Raw genomic sequence first — 25,464 nt, 5'->3', positions numbered from 1 at the left:
GTTTGAGTACCCATGTTAACAGTTAGGGAGAAAAAGCATGCTTATTAAAAAGAAAGAAACTGTATTTGACACATTTAAAAGTAACATGACTCATAAATTATTGACTAGAATAATTATCTACTTAAAATTTACTTTTTGAATACAGAGGCCAACTGGAGTAGCAGCCATCTTTATATAAAAAAGAAACAGATTTTGAAAGACAATTAAACATTGTCTGTTAGAAAAATGAGAATAGCTCCCACAGTAACTCTGTTTACCGCAACATAGAAACTGTCTCATGGTTTTCTTTAATCACATATATGGGTGTTTTCAGCATTGTAAAACATGAAGTCTAATGATTTTTTTGCAGAAGAGTGGAAACTGAATAATAGAACTTTACCACACACTAGATATTATCAGATAATTCTGCTACCAAATGTTTGCAAATGAGAGGAGGCTGAGGGCTGTTTTTATATGTGATTTATAAATACATTGATTAGGGAGTTCTGATACGCCTCTCTTTTTGAGCAAGTATGTTAAGCTGTCTGCTAGTAACACAGTGAAAATCTTTTGCAGACTGTGAATGAATTTTGCAGAGACTTACTAGCCTGTTAATTTTGAGTGATAGTAATTAGTCAAGACATTCTCCTGAATAAAGCAGTAGAACTTATTTTTGTATATACTAGATAATGTCGCTAGAGTACTGAATACGTACCTTATTGAATTAAGCTTTATAAAGTGGATTGTTGTTCAAAGAGCAATAGCTGAACTTCTTTTGATTTTGTTCACTGAATTGGGGTTTTTTTTGGTTGTGTTTTTTTTTTTTTTTATATATATTACTGAAATTAGGTTGTCAGTTATACATCTTTTTCTGGAAAAACAATTTTAAACATTTGGGATATTATATACAGAGGGCTTGATTTGGATCTCACTTACGCCATGTACAATATGATATTATTGGTTTGTCTTTCCCTGCTAGAGTTCTCATGGTGTTCTAGGTATATGGGACTTTTAATTTTTTATTTTGATTTTAAAATAAAGGGAAATATTTAAACCAGAATTATTTAAAACCAACATTGCTTTTCACCAAATACTTATATCACTTTCCAGCTCTAGGAGGTGCTTTGTATGTCTCTTACAACCTGACAGATGGATTTTTCTGTATTTGGAATTTCAAAAATAAAGTAAACTGTCTTGAAAATTTCATGAAAACCTGAAATGGCAAATAAAATGACAGCAACTTGCTGTTGCCTTTGTTTTAGGCCTTGTTTAAGCTTTTAAGCCTAAGATGGTCTGGAGAGTCCTTTTTGTTTTTAAATGAGTACTTCCATTTTTGGTGGAAAAATTAAGAAATCCTGAGTACTGTGGGGAAGCTTTACTCCAAAAGCTGAACAAGCTTGGTGAAGCTGTTGTAGTCCATGTGTTGGTGGATTGACCTTGGCTGACTGCCAAGTGCCCACCAAGCCAACCTCTCACTCCCCACCCTCAACAGGACAAGGGAGAAAATAGGATGAAAACCTCGTAGGTAGAGATAAAGACAGGGCGATCGCTTACCAGTTGCCATCATGGGCAAAACAGACTTCACTTGGGGAAAATTAATTTAATTTATTGCTAATTAAAATAGAGTTGGATCATGAGGAAAAAAAGAGAAAGTCTGACCCACCTTCCCCCACCCTCACTTTTTTCCCAGTCTCAACTTCACTCCTTCACTCCTGACTCTTCTACTTGCTTGCCTCTCCTGCCCCGAGCGGCGCAGCGGGGATGGGGAATGGGGGTTGCAGTCGGTTCATAAGGCTTCGTCTCTGCCACTCCTTCCTCACGCTTTTCCCCTGCTCCAGTGTGGGTCCTCTCCGTGGGCTGCAGTCCTTCAGGATAAACCTGCTCCTGCGTGCACTCTCCATGGGATGCAGTTCCTTCAGGACATATCCATCTGCTGTGGTGTTGGGTCGTCCGTGGCCTGCAGTTATATCTGCTCTGATGTGATCCTCTGTGGGCTGCGGGGAAATAGCTGCTTCACCATGGGCTGCTCCATGGGCTGCAGGGGCATCTCTGCTCCGGTGCCTGGAGCACCTCCTCCCTCTTCTCCTTCTCTGACCTTGGGATTTGCGGGATTGTTTCCCACACTTTCTTTACATCACTCCTCACACTGCCAGGCAGTGTTTTGTCTTTCCTTAAATGTGTTTTCCCAGAGGTGTCACCAGCATCGCTGATGGGCTCAGCTGTGTCCTGTGGTGGGTCCATGCTGTGCCTAGCATGGGGCAGCCCCTGACCTCTTCTCACAGAGCCCGCCTTGCAGCCCCCCCCACTACCAAAACCTTGCCACGTACACCCAATACAACATGTATGCAGCAGGATAGGGTATTTGTTCTTACGGGTTATAGGAGAGAAAAAATTTCTGAATATAAATGTTTAAGGGCTCAGTGGATGTGGCAGAGGTGCACCTGGGAGTTCTCGGGAGTAGAGGAACGCTAGCAAGATTATGAAGAAGTATTTTATATGTGAACGGGAATAGCATATATGCTATGCTCTAAATAAATTATATGCAGTATTTGGATATTACAATAATAATTTTCATGGATGTTGTGTAATTTTGTCTGTTCTAGGGAGTATGACTTCTGCAACGTCACCTATCATTTTGAAATGGGATCCCAAAAGTTTGGAAATCAGGACTCTCACAGTAGAGAGGCTATTGGAGCCACTTGTTACCCAGGCAAGTATCTTGAATTCGTTTTGCTTCTTCCTTTAGCTTGATGCTATATTTACTCATTTTATGTAATTATCTTAATAATCTTTGATAATAAAAACTTGAACGGTTTTCGTCTGTGATCTCTAGTGGAAAGCTCTGTTCAAACATGTTTAGAAGTTCTTGTTCTAAATAATTTATAGCCTCAAAGTATGAGCAGGAATACAGTAGCAACAACTATTTACATACATTTGTCTTTTAAAAACAGTTTAGAAATTTATGAAATGTCAGTTTAAGACAGGAATCTGACTAGGTCCATACTCTTGGTTTGTTCTTATGCCATGGAAGACAGGTTCACATGCAAAAAAAACCCAAAACAATGAACCAAATTAAAGAAACTATTAAAACCTGTTCCATTTCATGCTGCGATCAGTTAGGAGTGTGTGCTCAACCAGTTATCTTTCAACTGAGTAAAATTTGCTAATAGAAGCTAAAACATTTGTCCAATGGTCTAAAAAGAGCAAGATGAAAGTGATGCTAGATAACGTGTATAATGTATATATTAGCGATGTTCAACTTTTAAGCAGGTAGGCCAGTTTTATTATTGTCAGGGAAAATCTTTGTCTATCTATGCATATCACGTTTCCTGTGTCTGTACAAATTTACATGTGCTGTGAGTGCACGCACAGGGGCAGGAGCTGTGCGGCCCAGTGGAATATGGCAGTAGGCATCAAACTTCTGTCACCGCCAGCGCAGTTGGCTGAGTCCGTGGCCTGGTGCCTTTCTGTTCCCAAGTTGCCATTAATAATGGGAAGCTGGTTACATAATTTTATTCTAGTAAGCTTCAGGATGGGTAGCTCCATTATTTAAAATACACACACAAGTCATTTTTCTTCTAGGAATGCTCGTTATATTAAAAATGAATGCCAGCTAACCCCATCTGTCCGTCCACCTGTTACTAACAATTTTCTCGTAGACATTGTGGGTCTTGAGATCGGTCTGCTGAATAGAAATGTAGGCCTTCTTTCGAGTGTGAGACCAGACCTGATGTTTTTGTTTTCAGAATAATACAGAGGTAAAATATAAATCACTACTTCTTTAATTCCCCCAAAATGATGTCTCTGTATGGTTCCTATGCTTTTTAAAGTGAGTCACTTGCCAAAAAAAATTACACCTATTCTTTATTTTTGAAAAAAATTACACTGTCGTTCTACAAATTGTTCTGGACGTGAAAGTCTCTAACAGTGTACGCAACTTTGCAGACTCAAAGGCAAAGAGATATACGTTTCATTTCACGTAGCTGTTGTTAACATGGTATTTAACTTTATTGTAACCCTTGATAATTTTGTAGTTGATATGGAAGGCAGACTAAAATCCCAAATTCATTGTGATACCAACTGAAAATTAGGTTATGAGCTCTCTGTTATTCTGATCCTGGTGTCGGCATAGGAAGCGAAGCTGCTGTGAACCATGATCTGTTGTGAAAAGAGCAAATTACTGAGTCTTCTGTGAGTGAATTTCCTGGTTTCTTTTGGCTTTATTTTCCAACACCCTGCCCAGAAAAGAGAATACATCATCCAAGAAGTGGAAGTACCACTGTAGTTTCTCAAGTTGCTTAACTATATATCTATGTCTATATATCTATATATTTATATCTATATATTTCTATATTTCTATTTTATATATATATTTATATCTAGCTAAATCAAAAGTTTGATAGCAGCCTCAACAAATGTAAATAAAGAAATTACAGGCTGAGCTACAGGACATGAATTTCTTCAGTGGTGGAAACTAAGGTGTCTGAGAGCATACTTACCTTTGTATTTTGATGAGCAACAATGTATTTCTACTTTAGCAGTGTGTCAAGAAGACTAAAGAAAAAAAGTGCAGTCTAGAGGGGGTAGAGAAAGGTTGGGCTATTGCTGTATTCAACATTTATGAATATTTCCATTCTGATTTCTTCATTTCATAGGTTTCTAGATAGTATGGACATACAAAAAACCCATTTTTGAACATGTAATTTAATTTCTTGTATTAGAGAAATAAGTAGTTTTACTTATTTTCTTCTACTTTGAATCCAATAAAGTATGTTTGACTAAAGCATGTTTTTGTGAGCCACACAAACACTATCACAAAAGCTTCAAGTGATGAGAAATGTGCTACCTTCAGATTGTGTTTATCTGTTGCATTTTTAGCTTAAGCTATTCAGCTGCTCTTTCTGTTTTTCTCAGATAAGTTAACGATCATCCCAGTTTAAAGGCTTTTCTTTTTTCTGCTTGAAATTGCATATACAGTCTGGTCAAGTCAAGAATAGTATCTCGGTTACCTCTGTTTGGGCTTAGATTGCAATCTGTCTATGCAGTGACGACCTCCACAAGATACTGTGTGCACGTTCCACATGCAGAGATTTGGATCTCCTTAAAAAGTTTCAAAGCACTTTCCTTCCTAAAGAGAACATCTAAGTTGAAAGTTTATCTTGGCAAGTAAATAAATACATAAATATTTCATCCCTGTCCAGTTTGAACTCTGATGTCCACTGTAGATTCAAAAGAACTGCTTAACACAGAAATCGTCGAGATGTGAAGTCCTTCCATAAGTCATTAAAAACAGATCACTGGATAGAAGAGAGAGGTTTAATGTCCGCAAAATGTAACAGAACTGTGCTGCACAAGTTCCTGAGCAACCTGACCTGACTTTGAAGGCAGCCCTACTTTGACCAGGAGTTTGGAGTAGATGACATCCTCAAGTCCCATACAGCCAAAATTTGTCTGATTCTGTGGTTTTTAGCACTACCAAGACCAATCCATGTCTTATTTTGGCATTCACACTTGAATATTTAGAGTATCCTTTTGTTCTCCAAGCTGTGTATGGTTTTGGAGAATGCTTGAAAAACCAGAAACGGTTGTACACAAGACTTTGGGCTCCAAAAATGCTGATCAAGCCTTTTGTGTCTGTGTGTCTGTGTGTGTGGGGGGATTTAGGCTCTGAACTCAGTGTATTTATAGGCACATGAGTGACAGATTTTCAAATGGTGGCGCATCTACTGACTTCTACTGAAATATTGGGAGTAATAAAGAAATGTGATGTGGATTTGAAAAAGAACACCTCAGTGTGCCAGGAGAATAGTGCATTAAAACTGAATTTTAGACAAGCTCATTAGTGTTCCAGATGAGAAAATATGGATAACCTATGAATTGATTTAGAAGAAATTATAAGATAGGAAGGTTGTCTGAGCTGGAGGCAAAAAAAAAAAAAAAAAAAAAAAATCCATTAACTGATCATGAGAACGCATTAGAAATGACAGAATTGCATTTGTTCTAGGAAGCCCTGAACTAGCAAACTAATTAAAACTTTCTCTGGCTGTCAGAGATGTAAGAGTATTGGAGCTTGCTGGGGTACCCATTTTCCCAGGGCTTGTTGTCATGTTTAAAGAGTAACAGATATGCCCTGCCACGTGTCTTTTATCACATTACTATTATTGAGATTTTGTAAGAAATGTGTGATTGAAAAATTTATTAGAATTTCTGTTCTCAACAATATTGAATTTAATAATTTAAATATGTTTCTTTGCTCCGGCTTCAATGTCACAATTAGCTAAAAGTAGAAGGTAATTTTATTTATTGCTAGTTTTGTTTTCTGAGAGTTTAACAGTTAATCTTTTTTATTGTAACTCCTATAATTTTTAATTCTATGAAATTTTAATAAGGAAATGTATAACTAAAATATATTCTCAAGGGATACTGCTTCTCATTCTCACCTTCATGCATAGTAACCAAAATGAATTACAATTCTATTTGTCAGAGTATGCATGGTTTTCATAAGAAAAAAGAATTACATTTTTAGGAAGGGCTTAACTGCCATTACCTGATATTTTATATGTAGCTGGAAAATAGTGCTTGTGGAGGTTGCCCATATGGACTCAGGGGATTTTTTGTTTTGTTTTGTTTCTGGTGGCTTTGCGTAATAATTAAATAGAAATATGAATACAAGTTATATATGTTAAGGAGAGGAAAAAAAAAAAAATCCAAAACAAAGCAAAACAAAAAAAACCAACCATAAACCAGCAACATTAATGCAATTGTTTTTTTGGAAAAACACCCAAAATTCTCATGTGTGAGCATATGGATGAAAAGATGAAGGAGCTGTGTATAATTTTTGAAGATAAGATTTGCTCTTTTGATGAGATTTCAGTTTTCTGCTGTCAACCTGTGGTTCTTTTCAGTAGTTTTTCCTAGGTATTTTAAATAGCAGTGAGGCTGTTTTACAGATGTGCCTTTATTACCCGAGCCATGCAGCAGTTGGGCTTTTTAGGATCTTTAAATTTTTGGACTATTATGTGTTATTTCAGAATTGTAACAATAACACAAATAATAGTGAGTGTTCCTGTTGCAGATTTTTCATGCCTGTATTTTCCTTCCGTATGACACATTTTTGTCCTGCTGGAGTTGCTGTGAAGAGACAATTCTGAATTGCACTGCGTGTTTTGGCTTTTTTCCCCAGTAAACTTAAGATGCTTGTTATAGTAGCTTAGAATGAAACAATAGTATGTTGTAAGGCAGACAAAAATCATTGACTAATTATTTTGCATTTTTTTAATATATTTTATCACTCAGTATATATCTATACTATATAGAATAAACAAGTCAGTAGATAAAATTCGAAATAGTTTTAATTAGTGCAATTTATTTAGAAAACCAGAATAATTACGGCGGCTGTTATACTTCATGTTTTCTTCTCAAAGAACTTGGGCCTAATCTAATCCCTTGTGCAGTGTATTTGGAAAATGGACTGATTTCTGTGCTGCTTTGAGGAACATAAATATATTCCCAGCCATTCCAGTTAATCAGATATTATTTATATTCAGTGAATCTTGCTTTTATTGCATTTGAATGCTAAATCTGGTGTTTTCCATGGGAAATATAGTATTGATTACTATTGTCAAGGAGCTGCATCTGAACCACACCTATGCACGGACACAGACGGGTTTCCTTTTGGAGGGTTTGTGAATGTGTACACACGTTTCAAACAATTTTGAGAAAAGCTGAGTAACTGGTAATGGAGCACTCTACGCCTGATACACTTGTTCCACTTGTGTTAGTAATTGCGCAGAATTTTTGAGTTATTTCTCTATTTGATAGCTGGATTCAGCTGAAATCATCTGCAAGAGAGACCTAAGGGAAAATTAATTATAAAGGCTTATTTTTTGATCATTTGAGCTCAATTCAGCTGTGCAATAAGGTCAGTATTATTTTAATGTTTTTACTTGAACGGGACTATTTTCCCAGTTGTGAAGTTAGGTTCTGTGTAAGCTCTGTTTCTGTCGGCACGCTCCCAGATCTGTGGCATTTCTGGGAGCGCAGGAGGACGGACTGCACGTCGGTATGCTCTGGCATGGGCTAGTTAGGTGATGGCCATTCGTGTCAGGGACTCGAAGCCAAAACCTATCAGAAAATTAATTTGGAATTTTTATTTTCTAATTGAAGCTGAACTTTAAACATTATTTATTTATGAACTTATTTTGTTGAATAGGAACAGAATCCACCTTACTCTCCAACATTATGCTGCGTATTGCTTAAAATAATTTCTGAACTAAAAACTAGCAGGTGCCCATTTACTTTAGGGTGTTTTTTTCATCTGTTGGATTCTATTCTGCAAGTAACATTTGCTGCATTCTGGCCATCGCTGTTTCTTCTTTGCCATTGGATTCAGTTACATCTGTGCCTCTCTGTAAACCCTAGTTGGAATCTTCTCAGTACGGAGACTTTTTGTGCTGGCTAAGAGAACCTTTAACTAAATTTGATCTTTTCTATTTTTATTCTCCCTTGCTGGAAAACTCCATACTATTTATAGTATGTAGTTTCCTGTAAGGTCTGGACCTTGTCAGTCTATGCCTTCCAGTGATTAGACTCAGTGTTTGAAGGTGTTTATGTATGTGTTTGTACTTCTGAGCTTAGGTATATGCAGGTTAGCATTTGCTGGGGGGAGAATGACGACTCAGAGGGCTTTAGCTCCCATCCGTTACGCCCATGTTCTGTTTTTATGGAATAATGATGCTTAAACTCAGAGCAATGAAACATGATGGCTACTTTTTTCTTCTCTTCTGCCACACAAGCCACTATGGAGAGATGGTGAGAAAATTTGTTATTGGTGTATCATAGCTGGAAATGCAAGTTATGCTGGGAGTGTCGCAGGTGTGCAGTAAATGGTGACCGAAAAAGCGTATGGCTAAAATGGACCTACTCTACTGAGTAACTCTTTGTATTCTTAAATGCTGGACTTCCCATCCATTGAGAAACTCTTCGATCTTGTTCATCATTAGCAAATTATTAGTGGTTCAGGGTTACGGACAAAACCGTTTTCATCACAGTTTAACTTAAAAAAAGCATTTAGTGCTTTGACTCTTCGCTCTCACAGGCAGTCTAACCTTATGAAGCAGGTTTTCTGTGTATGACATGAATATATCCAAGTGCAATAAGTAAGTTCTGAGATGGAATTTGCTGGATGTCCTTGTAAATACAGTGAATAAATAATCTGACTCGATGCAGTTGTGTAGGTTGTGTCATGGCCTTGACTATTATATGAGCAGAAGATAAGTGCTCTTTCCCACCTACAGGGCTGATCTCTTCTCACAAATTGAGATCCAGTCTTGAAGTTAGACTCTCTTTTTGGGTCCAGGCTTCTGACATCTCATCAAAGCCGAACCAAGAGAAGAGGCACAGAGAATAAATATGTATCTAATGACAAGAAGACACACACCATGTAGAAACACAGCTTTGTGTAGACAGCGTGCACATTAATATAATTCCCCAACCACAAACCTCATCGCTTGGCTAGCAGGGATGCCAGTTGTCCTTGCAAAGAACCAGAGTTTTAACTTCAGGAGAGTGAACTGCTGTAAAGTTTCCCCCATTGTAACCAATTCGAGTGTAATCGTAATGGGGATAGTGTCTTGACTGAAAAGAAATATAATACATAAACAAGAAAAGACAGATAGCTGAATATCAAGCTAGAGTAAACGTTGAGAAGTTTTGCTGGTATTTCCAATTGCGGCTCCATTGCAAGAATGAATGAATTGCAGTGGAGAGGTTGGGGCAGGGAGGAGCTGGATGAGTCTTTCCTGCAAGGCATTCATCGGGGAAGAATTAGTGCAAGGAATTGCATAGCTGAAGCATGGGAAAGTCCCTGATAGTGTCTTCGTCCTGTATGCTGAAATAGTACAGCCTGCAGTTTTGAAACTTTTGAAACCATAGTCTTTTCTTGCATATGGTTTTCTTGCAACTGTTTCATGGAAGGTTTTCAGAAAATGGTGTTCTTGCCTGGGATTTCCAAACTCTAAGCAAGAAGATGAACCTAATATGAATAATTATTGTAATATCTTTCTTCTACTTGTGTCCTTGAAGATGTATAGCAAGATGCAGTGAAGCAGAGATGAGCCTTTTTCTGTCCTCAGACATACAACTCAGCAGGTTCTTAACAATCCTGCTGATTTAATCTGGGTCATCGCTGTAGAAGGGGAACATCTAAAGGTTTTGAGGGAGAATTGGCTTTGGTTGCATTTGTAATTATTCTTTTCGGTTTGTTTGAAAAGCAGTTATATGTTTTATTTTTTCTTAATATCTTGTGAGCTACATGTCACTTCCAAAAATTCTCGCAGTCAACAAATGTATTAGCAAATTACAGTCTTTTTCTTTTATGTGAAAAATGCTAATTAAAGCAGGATAGCTATATCAGCTTATGTTTTAAAAGATGATTGCAGAGTTAACAGCTGATGGCCTTGTTACAAAAGAAGTAATAGATTTTCATTTTGGCTGAAAAGCAAATTCTTGTTGGTATCATAAACTCATACTTACTAAAAGTGTTTGACACATTTTTTCCAGTGGTTAAAATGAAAGACTTCAAAATTATTGCAGCAGATATAACTGCTAATATAATAATTTATATAACTGTAATAGTTCCAAGTCCAGGATATATTTGTACTGTAATTGAGTGCTTTAACAGGGGGTTAACTTGAAAAAAAATGTTTTTAATATCACCAAATGTAAATCAAATGTATTAAAAATAAACAATGTCAGTCACGTACTGTATGAGCAGGGTGTTGGTATGGTTTGTTAAACAGCAACTTCAAAATAGCTGTTATAACATCCAACTGAACGTGAGCTCATAGTAGCAAAAGATAATATGATCCTTAAGTGGATCAGCTGGTGAGTATAAAGTAAATTTAGTGAGACAGTAATATTGTTAGAACGTAGCATTAATGAAATTATTATTAGAAGGATTCCCCATTCTCAAAAAAGATGTTGATAAACTGGAGGAAGATCAGAGAAGAATTATGTGAATGATTTGAGTTTTGTCTTTTAATGGCAGACTAAAGACTTTGGATGTGTTTAATTTACATGCAGGCTTATCAATAAAAAGAAATTGTCTTAACTTAACTGTCAGTGTAGATTTCAAGACTATTTCTGGTAACACTTACAGTGTAAATAATATTCTAGAATTAATTCAAACTAAATTCAAATATGGGATTCACACCCTGAAACTAAAACATCCCAACATTAAACTGATATTCAGTAGGAATTTTGGAGTAGGAACTTACGGGAGTAGGCTGTAGTAAGTTAAGAGGTATTATGATCTTAACCAGTATACATTTATGTATGAGCAAAAAGTTTTCTTGTAGTGAAGGATTTTTTTAATCTGACAAAATCCTCTGGCTGGAAACTGAAAAGATAAGTAAATATAAACTATAGATAAACTATAAATAACATACAAGCTGGCATAGTTCTCCTAGAATGGTGGGCAACTCAGTGCTACCAGAATCTGTGATTAAAAACTGGATATATTTTTGAAGGACTTGATTTAGGTCTAGCAGGAGTTATAAAACTGGGAAAAGAATTACTGGAAGAACAAAAAACTGCAATAATGGGACTTGTCACTTTATGAATCAGGGAGGAGGCGGGAGCAGAATTGCTTGTTTTCTGTCATAGATCAGATTTGCCAGGAAAAAGAGAAAATAGATACACAGCCTATGTGATTAAATATGTATGCTTCTAATGACTTCGGAAGCAATTTGGATATTAAAGTCTGTAATCCATCTTCGCCTCATTCTTGAGAGTGAGGTAAAAATCTTATTCGCTTTCTTATTTTTCATTAACTTAATTTGCTGTATGTCATCAATCCGCAAAAGTTAAAAAGGCTACAAAATAATCCTGATTACAAAAAGAATACGCTAATTCAAGGTTTTGCTTTGAGGTGTTAATTAACCTAATTATAATAGATCCATGTTCTGAAAAGCAATGGCAATTTTTTGTTCCATTTCCCTTCATTACGTATTTCTGAAGATTGACTGATTTATTTGCAGTTCAGAGAATTCAGGGCATGGATACGTGGATTTTCTTTGGAATATTGATTCCATTGGGTGTGCACCTTTTAATGGATCCAAGTACATTTTTTAGCGATCTTTGAATGTTTTATAAGATGCAATAGTATGGAACTAGAGAGATTTGAGCTTTTGGTGTATTTTAAACAAGACATTGATTTTCAGCCAGAGAAATTTAGAAATGCATCACAGTTTTGCCTTAAGCAGGGTCTAAATTACCATATTTAGTTTCCTGTTTGGTAAATTAATGTTTAGTATCTCGTCCCACAACCTCATAAGTGGCTGGTGTTCTTGAATATTATGTCTCTGAGCAGCAAATGCTCAGATTGGGAAGAAATGTCCTTTTCTACTTGCCTCTTTCAATGGGATGATATTTTCCCCTTGATGTATTGAAGTTTCTCTCTTATTTAGTATATTTCTACATACTACTGTAGTCATTCAGTACTCATTGATGAGACTTCTCAAACCCTTTACTACTGTATAATGGGGTTATTAAGCACATGTAACTCATGCTTAGTGTGTTCAACACAGCTGTGTTCAATATTGTGCAGATGACCTTTGAAGAATACACAAGCAATATTGCTCTGCTGAGTGGAAATTTTTCTTTTTGTAGATATCTGGTTTTTTAGAATAAGTTTTTTTAAACCCTAAATGAAGTCAGTACTAGAATTTTCATTCTCATTTAGTTTGTTGGGTCAGTGTGGAGCAAGGGACTAGTTGCTCAAATTTTCACTCTTGGCTGATAGCTAGCTCATAAATACAAGAGTATTTAGCAAAAAAAAAAAAATGTGCATAATCCTAGCAAAGTAGCCCTGACACCTTATTTTATGTGAGTATTTTTCTTTAGATATTAGTTTTAAAGATGAAAATAGATGGAATTGATTATGCATACCCTTTTAAACCAAGAAATACAGCTTAATTTTAGCTTGAGAAACTGTTAGGGTGGAAGAGGATAAACCAAAAATAATTCCTCACCTGCTAAAAGTTACTGCAGACATGGCTCTTCAGATTGCACTCAGTCTGTTCTCCTTTTCCAAATCACCTGCCACAGCACTGATATTGTATGTGTGGCTTAGCAGTGTCCTGTGCCGTGTCCCTTGCTCTGGCTGTGCCTGACGTGGTGGGTCCTGGAGCAGAAGAGCTGTGGCAGAGCGCTGCCCTGCACCCAAGCCAGGTTGGTGCCTCCTGCTTGCCCATTACTTGGCAGCAACCTGGTGTAGCCCTCGCTCTGTCATACAGCCAAGGACGCCTGGTTCTTGACCTGGGATCTTACACAGCTTTCATGTAACCTGACCTCTTATCCTGCATGCGTATATGCATTGTATGATCCCACATTTGATTTTTCCACCTTTTGCCCCACCTGGAAAACTCTTGACAACGTGGCATATTCAGCCTGGGTTTAGTTTTTCTATTTTTTTGCTTTTACCCCCCAAACTTTATCTTGCCTGTCAGCATGCGTTTGGGACGGAAGGAGTGGGGAACAGGTGAATCTTCGACTATGTTTTCCTGACAGACCTGGTCATGTACTTTCTAGGGAGCACTTGTTGCACCAGGTCCAGGTCTAGTGTAATTCCCTTCTCAAAGCAGCAATCAGACTGGGAGTCAGTCAACCTTTCAAAGTTAGTTCATGATCCTTAGAGGATATAACAATATACCGACCTTTCAGATTGTGAAATCACAAGCTAGCCCTGGGCTTGTGAGCATCGTCATTATTAGACACGTGCGCTTTCTTGTTCTAAAACCTTATCTGCTTGTACAAACGGTTAAACTGTGAGTTTTCAGAGAAGGATTTTGGAGAAATGAGATTTGCAACAGGAATTAATTTTCCTGATTCATTTCATTTTGCTCTATAGTAATGAAAATGTATTGTATCTGCTTATGCTAATAGTAAGTTCCTTTATTAGAAAGTATTCATATAGAAGCATAATGAATCCAGTGTACTGAATGGCTACTGAATATTGAGTTGTTTCCAGGGGATACGTATTAACCTATTCAGTTTTTCCCAGCGAATTATACATATCTGCACTCTGTAGTGCAGAAAGATTAAGCTTTTACTACTCTGCTTGAAATCCTTTAATTGCCAGGTAGTTTTTCACTTTTCTGAAGAAGCAATTGGCTCAAAAAACTTGACAAAAATGAATGGATGAGACACTGCATATATATATATATATATATATGTACACACACACACTCATATATGTGTGTGTGTGTATATATACACACACACACATATATATACATATACACATGTATATACACACATACATATGTGTATATATATATATATAATTTATTTTTTCTTTCCAGTCTTCTACGCAGTCCATATTCTTTTAATCTGCTTCCTTCATATGTTCCACCACATAAGAGATCTTTGAATGCTTCCATGAACATGTAATATTTATATTTTTTATTTCTTCTTAAACTGAGGGACTCAGTGCTTTCACATCTGTGAAATAGGATATTGTTGACTATTGGAATGTGATGGATTAAAAAAGTTTGTGGTCATGTTTTTGTCCTTCATAGAAAAGGAAATGGGCTTTATTTGAGCAGTTTCTGCCTGACGTAACTGAAGTACTTGTTAGAGTAACTGAAAACATGTGGGTGTATTCTTGGTGTAGTGCTGGTTATGATGAGTTAGCGAGCTCCAGCTGTCCGCTTCCCCATGCGGCAGACATAGCTGGAAACAGAAGTTTCTACTTCCTTGCTAGCTTGCTTGGACAAGTAAGAAGGAGTTAGGAACGTTGTTTTCTGTTTTCATATGCTGGTTGGCATCTCGTTGCTAGAAGTCTCTTTGTTATGAACTTTCCTGTGTTCTCAGCCTGGGTGCCCGTGTCAGGTTTTCCTGGGTTCATCACCTGCAGTAAAGCTGGCTAGAAAGCTGCAGTGCCGTATCATGGAGGGTGAAAAGTTGGTCCTCTGTTCTCAATCAAGGTAAAATTTAGGAGCCTCAGCACTTTATCAAATGTACTTTATCATCATTCCTCAGTCATTGTTAGCGTGGACCATTACTTGAAACTGAAAAGGCCCGACCTGTTTTTGAAGTATGCATACCTGCTAACATGACAGGCCATATATTTTCATTATTAATATACCTTGTTACACAAATATTATAAATTCTTTGGGCAGAATGATTGAAGTTGTACATTTTCCCATTAGTGCCTGTCAACTTTGTTGATAGATACATACCAGTAGTGTAATATACAGAATGGACTGATGCAGCTCAAAGCTATTTCTTTTTCTCTCTCAAAAGGCATATTGTGAGTGCTTCTCTTTATGTTTTAATTTGTTTTGAATATTATGTAGAAAGAGATTTTTTGTTAAAGAAAAAGGTGAGGTGGGTACTTTGTGACACTAACGAAATTGCAGCAATTGTACTGCTTTAGGATCTTTAGTCTCATAAAAATTGACTTTTTTCTTGCAGTAGACGAACTGCAAGAGTGGAAATTATTATTGCAGTCATCATCCTAGAGCTTTTGCAGGTGTTTAAATTTTACTGAACAAAAGTTACTAAGCACATTGAAACTGAAGACTGAAATTTTGAGCTCAATGTAGTAGTCACTGCATAATATTTTATACATCTTTAATGAGAGCTTAGTAATGCATATGTTCTCCACACCTCTCAGCCTTTTTCATTGAAGTAAAAATGTTGAAGAGTAAAATTGGTATAATTAAGTTACACAATTGTGTTCTCTTTTCAAGTGATTGGCCCTGCAGTTTTCTCTTTAGACTTAGGAGAGTATCCTCAATTAATGTGAGGGATTTTTGCCTTTTCTGGTTGTGGTTTTTGTGTGGAGGTTTTTTTGTTTGTTTTGGTTTTTTTCTTTTTGTTTTGTGACTGTTTTGCTTTTACAACCCAGCAATAGCCATTTAGGCTGGATGAGCCAGCAAGGACATTAAACATCCATAGATCATTTATTTTACATCTCTTGTGGAAATGAGATAGGAAGCCCAGCGTATCAGTTTGTACTGAGCAGTGTGAGTTTTGTGTATATTCAAACAGTTGGAATGGTGTATTTTTATACATACTTTTGTCAGCAGAGAAATTCTAAAACAATTATGTGAGAAACTAAGTCAGAATAAATTCAGACGCTTATATGATGCTTCCCTCTTTGTTAACAGTGATGCTCCTAAGGCTGATTTGCCTTGAAGCGGGATGCATCCTTCAGAGGTCTTCTGTCTGCAGCCTTTCCTCCAAGTCTGCTGGGAAGCAAGGGAAGCACGACTGACATTTTTCTCTCTGGGGAAGTAAATATAAGGCACCACTTAGCAGGAGAGCTGCGTTCAGATGTGCAGATGTTTCTGTCAATGGTCTTGTGAGCTGACGCCCATAGAAGCCCTATTAAATAGCCAATAATTTGGTGCTTAACTCTTTTGGAAATGGGATCACTGCTCCTGTGATGAATCAAAGTGCAAGTTGCTATGAGCGGCATGGCCCTGAGTGCTGGTTGAGAGCTTTTTGGTCTTGTGCATCTAAAAATCATCAGTTGAAGAAGGTGCATGCTAATGTGCTGTTCACACGTATTTGTTAATCCATTGCTCCATTAATACCTTATTTACTACAGTCCCACTGCTACTTGAGGCTGAGGACTTCCATGACTGCAGAACTCGCACTTTTATCTGGAGTACTGTTCTCTGGTGCTCCACCTTTTATTTCTGTTCTAAAATCTTGCATGATGTTGAGTTACTTATTAGTAGGTACATCCTACAGCCACATCCGATTGAGGATTATGGACTTAGCCAGTACAAAGCCATGTAAAGAGATGCCACGAGAATAGTCAATGGCCATACCCACAACATGTTTTTTGAACGTCCTTAGAAAAACAAGCAAACCCTTTCCTTTATGGATAGTATTTTCTTCCTAAATCTCAATTCTGAAGAAGCATTTGGCTTGCTAAAATGCTTTAAAAAATGCAAAAACCTTGGTGCTTCTCTGGAGCCTGTATTCTGATAGCAGAGAAGTCATTTTACAGAGAGTATTTCTCCATCCCATATTAGAATCAGGTGCGACTGCAGAGCTGCTATGAAGGACAAAACCTTGAACTGAAATGATTATCTGCTACTGCTTCTGCTGACCTACAGCTTGTGGCTTCCACTGGTCTTGATGCCAAATGTTAAGCCATGAGAGGGAAGCCAAAGGATCTTCAAGTTTATGTAATGTAGTCCTCTCATCTCCTTGTCCTCTTGGCCTCCCCTCCAATCCTTTGCTTTTGCTAATTGCTTGGTTTTGTCCCGAGGCACCATTCTGTTCCAAAATACCAATAAAACTTATGAATTGCATGTCAGGAAAGTGTAATTAAATACTTTTGAACTGGAAGGAAAACTACTGAAAATATTTTAAGCTTTCATTCTTTATGGAGTGGAAATTTAGTAGAGAGAAGCAGTTCTAGAACTTTGGAGGTGATGGTTTTAGAAGTTTAATTTCAGTTTTTAGCTTCCTATAGTAATTTTATGCAGGATTGTCTTACTACTCCCATTTGACCAGGCCATTTGTGTCAACTCCTTCAAATATTTCCCTTGGCCAAAAAATTTCTAGTTCTTACATCATCAATCTATGTCCTGTGATAATTTCTTCTCTTTTTTTCTTCCTCCCTATTCTTCCTGGTTAAAATATCTGGGTACTCTAGATTCTTTTAAAATCACTGCATTAAAAAAATCGCTGCTCCTTTTAACCCAGAAATTCTTGTGCTTTTCTTCAGGCCACACTCTGGGTGGTCCATGTTTTTCTCTGCCAGACTCTTAGTAGGCCCTTGCTTTTACAATAGGAACACAATGAGGAACCCCTGTTCCTTAAGGCTTCCATGGTAACATCTGGTTCCTCGGTACTTCTGTGCTCTTCGCTCTGACACAGCTTTAGTGTGCTTTTATTACAGAAAAGGGCAGGAATCAGCAGGGTTGCATTTTTTGGTTTAGAATTTCCTGGTTTAGAGAAAGTTATTTTAGGTTAACAGGCTGTTGGGTCTGAATGCATCAGCTGGTTATATTTTGAGTTTCGTAAGTCTCATTTAAAGAAACTTCATTCATTCATTGGACAATCAGTCACGTTACAAACGTTCTGTATACTTGGCAGTCTGAACTGTGAATTTAATTACAAATTTTCCATTGAACTGCTGGCAAATACTTAGGTAACGTATACTTTTTATGAGTCAACTCAGTTGCAGTGAGTCAGCTGCTCTTCTAACGTGTATGTCTTTCACTGATGTGCCCATCAGAGAGCTAAGGCTTCAAAGGCCACGTTAAGAAGATATATATTGGAGTGTAATATAACCTTTTTTTTATGATATCTCCTTCCTCTGTCACACTAACCAGTACTGTATAGAACATTATCTTCATTGATTTCCCTGTCAGTGGTTGCTGTAAGCTTATATGATGTATACGTTGAGGTTATATAGTTTGCTATGTAGGTGATACTGTCACTGTGCTCTCTCTTTGTGAGATGATATATTTGCCACTGCGGTATCTGAACGCTCTGCAAGAAGCTTATTTAGCCAGAAAATGAATATGTGTAATCAGCATCTAATTTCACAGAAGTCCAACAGGGAAGCTTGTGCTGGGTTCCTGCATTTCCATTTATGTAGGGTGGAACTATCAAAAAGCTAATTCTTTCCTCAAAATGTTCCTTATGCTGGATTCATTAAGTTCCACTTCTGTCCACTGAGAATGTGTGGGCAACTTGATATTCATAAAACCTTTATTAACATTTATAATTACATTTTATACTACTGAAGAACTCATGTTTACTTTTCATGAGATTTTTTATGATGTTGTTTGTCCCTGTAAATCTATTTTCTGTGGTCTTAATTTAATAAATCTCATACAAGATACTGAAGAACTTTATGTAAATAACATGATCAGAGGCTTTTTTGTTGAGTTTTATTCTTGTTTGACACATTTTCTTTTTAAGTAACTAAATCTATATATTTCAAATGTTTCTGTGACTTAGTAGAGATCTAGGTGTAATAGATCTTGGATTTAGTAAGCGTTCTGTGTTGATATAAGGTACATATATGAAAACATACTAGCATTTTACATTACGTCTCCATATTGATCAAGTCAATGTGTTCTGTTGACCATATTGATCAATTCTGATTAACCACCTTAGCCCTGAATATTCAGTTACTTTTATGGCAAGAGTCACACATTACTCAAATATTTTTCCTTTTATAGGAGGCTTTTTAGAGGGATGTTGTCCATCATCGTCATTCCCCCCCACCCCGAACAAACAAAGAAAAGAACAAAAAATGAAAAAAAAGTTTTACTTCATCAGATTGTTTAGTTCTGGTCCAACCTTAACGATTCTGTGATTCTAAATGAATTTGGAAAATATATTTTGTGTATTTTTTTCCCCCATGTAAGACTTTATATTATATTGTATTCCCCAGCACAGTTTATATTCTAAAATTGGTTCTACTTAGAGATGAAGTGCATATGATAGTTCATGATTTATCAGGTATTTCTGTTTGCCATGTCATATTTATTCATTTAACGTACACTTTATTTTTACAAGTCATTCCACACAGGGAACCATAAGCCAGCTGATGAGTTCCCCTGCAAGTGGTAGTGAGCCAGTCAGCCCATCTGCAGCTGGAGGGACGTGGATTGGGCGTACTGGGAAGCAAGTGATGGGGACCTGGGAAAACAAAACACGTTAGAGACTAAGATGCTCATACAACAAATGCTCACAGAACAGACTTGTCTTACTTATTCTGAGCACTTCATCCAAAACAGAGAAACTACTTTAATATTCATCCTCCCAAGGCAAATTTTGGTATGATAACAGCGTTATCCCTGAGTCTCTTACCAGACTTGTGTAAAAAATTAGCATAATCTAGTTATAATGAAAATCTGACCTGCGATTGCCTGGGTTCCTAAATGGCTGAAGGGAAAAAAAAACCATTCCAAGATGAGACAGATGAGCAGTCTTCTTACTTCTTGAAAGAAGAAAAAAACCTAACAAAAAACAAAGTGTTTGGAGAATGCCATAGACCCTTTGAAATTTTTACAGCTCTAAAAGAGCTTGCTGTTTTGTGAGGTGTGGTTTGAGGGGCTGTGGTACTGCAGGCTTTTACTAGTAGTTGTTTTTTTTCTGGAATGCTTGCCCAGCTGTGGGATACAAGTATAATACATTCTTTTCATCCAAGGTTGATCAGCTAATCCAAAATCGGAATACTTTGCCGGTGTTACATTGTTATTACTGAGTTATGCAAAATATGCTAGTTTAAGATCTGCATTACTTAAACCAATGATTTGTTATAGTCTGATATAAGAGAGTGAAATTACTATTTTTTAAGTACGAGTGAAAAACTAAGAAGTAAGGAAAAGGTGCTATGAGCTTTTGAATTGTTGCTGCTTATTGTTCATTGTGAGTTTTCTGCAGCAGAGAGGTGCAGAAATCACTTGGCCATGTTTTTGAAAATTTTCAAATTGGCAGTAACAGCAACACCAGCCGTCTCCACATTCTTGTTGGGCAGCCGCCTCTCCCTCTTGTGCTTTCACAAATTGTATGTCTGCAATGCAAGAGATGGGGACACTGGGTCTCCTGAACAAAAGGGCTGTGGGATAGTGGCAAAAGAATGCTTTTTGAGTAATATTGGTCTGGAAATGATAAAACTGTTGTTGATGATCCTATTCACAAAAATGTAGTATAATATGTACATCCAGAGTGGGAAACTGGAGCAAGCGGGAAGATATAATTTCATGCAAATTTATAAATCCTTGAAATCAGAGTATTAGAGGTAGATTGCCTCAAGTCTAATACTCACTACCTGTTTGTTTGTTTATGAGCTGAGAGTAAATCAAATGTCTATTTTCTAGTTCTTACCAGTTTGTATTGTTAGAAATATTGTGACTAAGAAGCTCTCTTTCTTTACAACACAGTGTCTTATAATTCTGTTGCATGACTCTGGGATTTACTGTGTGCAATGCACTGGTTCATTCGTATTCACTTGATTTATGAAAACAATTGAAACTCCTGTTAATTCTACTGTAAGAACTTGTTTAATGCTAAGTATATACTGAAGTGCCATCCTGACTACAGGTATTCCTTGAGATGGCTTCCTGATCAGAGCTGTAACTTTCAGTCCCATGTTTCTTTTTAGGTCTTGTTTGGTTATATACAAATGTCTTTTTTTTTTTTTTTTTTTTTTTTAAAAAAAAAAAAAAAAGGACAGGATCCAATTCCTTTTGGCTTGTGACAGTGGAAATCAATAAGGCTGTCCTGGATTGATTTTTGTACCTGTACTAAATAAATAAACATTTTTCTTAAGGAATATAATCTTAATTCTTTTTATAGTTGTGTGGCAAGATTTGGAAGATTTACATTAACTTTGTTGTTAACATCTGACAGTAAATTCCATATAAAATAAAAAATAAAAAAAAAATTAAGACTGATAAAAGCTTTACCGTGTAGGTTCTGCAGGTATCCCTAGAGGTATTTTAAATCACATATGCTTTTAGAAATTGATTCCTACAGATAAATGTAAAATTAAGTTATTAAAAGACTGAGTAAATGGAAGTGCTTTCTCTTGTGAAGGACTAGCTTTATAGCTAGAAGTCTTTTTTTGTTAATTGTATATTTTGCTAAAAGAGATATTCAACCTTTAAAATTCTTTTTTTTCTAGATGTTAGAATAAAAATTATACGGTATGTCCATAACTATGCAGAGACTGCAAAAAGGTAATTAAAAAATGATGCTGCAGAAGAGGTGTTTGTTGCCAGACCCTGCCACTGCACATATGATTAATGTTTTGCATTACTCATTCAGCTACTCTAACCCATCTTTGCTTTCGTCACTAGCAAATGCAATAGTTGACCTGGGCAGATTTATTACCGTTCGTTAACATATCAGTGGAGTTGAATGACCCAGTTGCTAGGCAATTTTTAAACAGATTTTTCAGGTGGGACTCAATATGTTTCGTAGTACTCTGGTAGCCAAGAAATAATTTTTTGGTGGCAAAAAATCTAATTGGTTCTATTGAAATTGTCTTCAAACCCTCTAACATTATAACACACTGACACAGGAATTATCATTGCTGCGAGATAGCTGCCAAGTCCAGGCAGCTGCTTTCAGAGGCAAAGTCCTGTTAAAAATCAGCAAAAAACCTCAAGGACACAGGCTTTGATAAGCACCTGATGCTTGTAAGGGCTGTCAGGCTGAGCTCTGGTTTGCAACGTCTCCCGTCTTCACCAGTGTCCAACAGCAGAGAGTTGTGGGAGATGGTAAGGCTCAGTAAATGTGTAGAGATTGCTGTCTTTGAACCACCGATTGGCGGGAGCCAGGGCTTCCTGAGCCTCAGACTTGGGGGTGGAGACAGAGGAGGAGAACGTGGAGTTCCTGGAGGTTTCACAGGTATCATGAAGGTGTGCGTGCAGGAGGAAGATCTGCGCTCTCTGGTCACCCTTCCTCAGTTGTTTGTTCCAGTTCCACTGCATCTTTTTTGAGGGAGTGATTTGAAACTCAGCTAGTAGTCAGCAACACTTTTTGTTGAGTTTGCACAAGGGTATCGGAAATGTGGATTCTTGCAATTATCTCCTGTAACAGGGACTAGACTTGACCGAGTAAGGAGAACTTGGTGCCGTGTATCTTGACTTCACAAAGACTTTTAATAGTGCCTGAAACGGCATTCTCAGGAGGAAGCTATCATTTAGGTGAAACTGCTGTGAAATGAGATTTACTTCCAGGTTTCACTGTCAATATAGGTGAGTCAACCAAATGGTATTCTGATTCTTTCAGTATTTTAACTAATGGTCCAAATGATGGAATGGGGAGATGCCTACTACCTTTGCAGAGAACACGAAGCAGAGTTGGGACTGTGAGCATGCTGGTAGACAGAATTAGGAGTCGACATAACCTTGGCAAATTGCAGATGATAATCTGAAAATATAGAATGTACAGGCAATTAGAAAGCTCTGCACTTGGCATAATTAATTGCATAAATACACATCAGTGACCTGCCATAGTAGAGCAGGCAAGGAATGGCAGTGGATCATAGCTGAGCATGTCGAGAGTATCATGATTTACTAAACAGTCATGCACTAAATTCAGCTGTAGAACAGAAATACACCTTCCTGAAAAATAATCTTCCCATGCTTTTCAGCATTGGGAGGGCTGTGCTGGCAAGTAAGATGCAATATGCTGTCCATTTTAAGCACTGCACTTCAGGAAAGATTTGAGCAGTTAAAAGGAGTCTAGATAAGAGCAATAACAAAGATCAGAAGTGTAGAAAACATGACATTCTGTGAAAGAGTGGACAAATTGGAGCTGTTATTCTAAGGAAAGAAGACTGAAGTAGAATGTAACAGTTCTCAAATACATGAAGAGGGAATGGGACAATTTGTTCTCCGTGCCGGTAGTGGATAGAATGAGAAATAATGGACTTAAGGTGAAATGGAGAAGATTCCAGATAGATATCAGAAAATAGCTTTCTCATAGTAAGACGAGTGAAGCATTGAAATAGGTTTCCCAAGGAAGTGGTGCAATGGATGGTATTCGAGGTCCTTAAAACTGGAGCAGATAACGGTTCTGCTGTACCACTGTTGGGAATGGTATAGCCGATTCTGTTTTGGGGTGACATAGCCCAGAATTTTTTTTTTACACCTTTTCCACGCATATGGTGCCAGAATGATTTTTTGTTATTTTGTTTTTCTGAATTTCTTTCCTGTTAAGTCTTTGCCTTTTTGACCATCAGTGAGTAGTGGCATTCATAGCATCTCTTTGATCTCTTCTGAATAGTGATAGCTTTGTATATATCCTTGTTTTTTCCTTATTGTGCATACCTTTATATATTCAGTATTGAAGTTTATCTGTCATTTTATCACTAAATGTAGCAAGTGTCCTCTGTGCTTCTATGTGGTCAGCTTTAATTTTGATTAATTTCAGTAACATACTATTGCATTTCATGCATACTGTGTCATCTGTTTCTTTTCCACTTTATTCATATATCAAACACCAGAATTGTTCTTGAATTCTTCAGTATCTTTTCTATGTCCTTTGCTAAATTTGAAGGCTGAAGTATTTCAGTTAAAAATCTCTATCGCAGGACCAAGAGGAAGTAAGAAAACTGATGGAGACCTTTGATCAGAGATACTCTGCATGTAAGATCTTGGGTCTGGGGAACTTAGCTGTTACATTTTAATTACTTTTATTATTGAGTTATATTATTCTGGGGTTTGTGAAAGGTTATGACTGCAATTTGAGCAATTTCCTGAAAAAAAAGAGGATGTGAACAAACACAAGGCATAGTATTAAGATTTTTGTCATGGAAAAAGCAGGAAAGGTCACAATGCTTTTTTTCTGACCTTTCTCTCGTTTCAATTCTCAAGACATTTTTCTTTAAGAAGAAAAAGATTGGCAGATTCTACTGTTCTAAGAAAGCTGTAAGATTTTTATTAAGTGTTGGGATTGGGATCAAGGATTGGGTCAAGACTAAACAACGACAAAGTTTGTTCTCACTCAGAGACTGATAATCAGAAATAACGAGCAATCAAATTTTAACTAAATATTGGGGGAGTCTTCATGGTGTTTTGCCTTTTTGTGTGAAAATTCTCTGCTCTCTCTTGAAAGACCGATTCTTGTCTCTGTATTAAAAACAAACAGGGAATGTGCTTCTGGAGAGAGTGTGTGTGTATGTGTATGTGTAGGTTTGCATTTTTTTATTTTTAGAGACTGCATAGTTTCAGGTCAGCACTGACACTTCTTATTCTGGTAACAAATTATTCCCTTTCACTTAGTCTGAAAGAGCCTAATATTCGTGGTAAGGAAGTTCTGGCTTTCCCCCCTGCTGGTGCTCAACTTGGAGACTAATAAGCGACCTAATGCCGCCTTAAAAATTTGGAAATTTATCAGCCGGAGATAAATCAGCAGACATTCTTCCTGTGGTAACAGGATTTTAAATGGGGACTTTATCTTTGAGTGCAAGCTGTGCCCCCGAGTCATAGTGAAGCGAAGTTGTGATTCATTACAAAATGCTCAGGCATTAGCATCATATGCCTAATGAATACTGTCACGTATTTGGACTTGAGTGTCTTCTAGCCTGTGCTGCTGTGGATCGGATCTGTTGTGCCATGAGCTGTACAACCTCACAACAAAGTGACTGTTCGTACTTTCAAGAGCTTTTTGCGCCCTTAATCTGTGCTACTTTCCTGTTTTGTTAGTTCTTTGTGCATCTGTCTTTTAAATTCAGCAGAGGGAATTTTTGTATAGCTGTTTTAAGAGTGAATTGTTTGAAACAAAAGGCAAGGCTGCTACTGAAGCTACAAATTTTTTCAAAAACATTGATACAGAAGGGGGAAAACATCCTTCAGATCATCTATAGTTAAATAGGAAATATTTTGGTTTTGAAAAGTTAATAGGTGTGAAAGCTTTGCTTGTGCAATCAAACATTAAAATTAAGCAATTTTCCATTCATATCTGATTATATTAAAGAGAGCATAA

The 25,464-nt window shown here is 37.0% G+C and overlaps 1 protein-coding gene across 3 annotated transcripts in view; it reads left to right on the top strand.

Moving 5' to 3' along the window:
* CTNNA2 (catenin alpha 2) overlaps nt 1-25,464 on the top strand; it is a gene marked incomplete at both ends in the record, with an annotated part of 509,011 nt that overhangs the window by 48,086 nt on the left and 435,461 nt on the right. For 2 of the 3 annotated variants that reach the window (XM_082315553.1, XM_082315552.1), the window contains one exon: nt 2,588-2,689. In XM_082315553.1, coding sequence (XP_082171679.1) covers nt 2,588-2,689 — 102 coding nt within the window. Of the gene's footprint in view, nt 1-2,582; nt 2,690-25,464 lie in introns of those variants that run through there. The other variant, XM_082315551.1, reaches the window with a different exon arrangement.

Source organism: Platalea leucorodia (assembly GCF_965183815.1).
Source record: "Platalea leucorodia genome assembly, chromosome: 6".
Classification (NCBI taxonomy): domain Eukaryota; kingdom Metazoa; phylum Chordata; class Aves; order Pelecaniformes; family Threskiornithidae; genus Platalea; species Platalea leucorodia.
This window is presented reverse-complemented; position numbering and strand designations above follow the sequence as displayed.